Source organism: Wasmannia auropunctata, unplaced genomic scaffold (assembly GCF_000956235.1).
Source record: "Wasmannia auropunctata unplaced genomic scaffold, wasmannia.A_1.0 LD336060.1, whole genome shotgun sequence".
NCBI classification, from domain to species: domain Eukaryota; kingdom Metazoa; phylum Arthropoda; class Insecta; order Hymenoptera; family Formicidae; genus Wasmannia; species Wasmannia auropunctata.
Window position 1 is genome coordinate 2620726 of NW_012026830.1, and position 504 is coordinate 2621229.

Sequence of the window (504 nt, forward strand, 5' to 3'; positions counted from 1 at the left end):
GATGTGTATAAGAGACAGTTATTATACGTTACCGGGATATACTTGGGATGCCATGCTATAATTCACGGGTGTTCGATTCGAGTTACTCACTGATATTGATGTGGTACTATTTGTGGAACGTGGGATACGCGGCGGTTTGAGTCAGTGTTCCAGTAGGTATGCGCAAGCTAATAATAAATATATTTCATCGTACGATCCGTCGATACCGTCTTCATATCTAATGTACTTTGACATAAATAATCTTTATGGTTGGGCAATGAGTGAACCGTTACCGTACGCGGGTTTTGCATGGGTCAAGAACGTCGATTGTCTCGACGCGATATTATCTGTACCATCAAAATCAAATCTTGGTTACATTGTGGAGGTCGATCTTGAGTATTCGCCCGATTTACACGATATTCACGCGGATCTTCCGTTTTGTCCGACGCGAAGTAGACCGCCGGGAAAACGAAGTGAAAAACTTCTCGCCACACTTTATAATAAGGAACGTTATGTGACGCATTA

General features: G+C 42.5%; 1 protein-coding gene across 1 annotated transcript in view; it reads left to right on the top strand.

Moving 5' to 3' along the window:
* LOC105450632 overlaps window positions 1-504 on the top strand; it is an 11847-nt gene that overhangs the window by 5666 nt on the left and 5677 nt on the right. Inside the window, exon 2 of the mRNA XM_011690564.1 lies at window positions 83-493. Within this exon, the coding sequence (XP_011688866.1) occupies window positions 83-493 (411 nt within the window). The remainder of the gene's footprint in view (window positions 1-82; window positions 494-504) is intronic.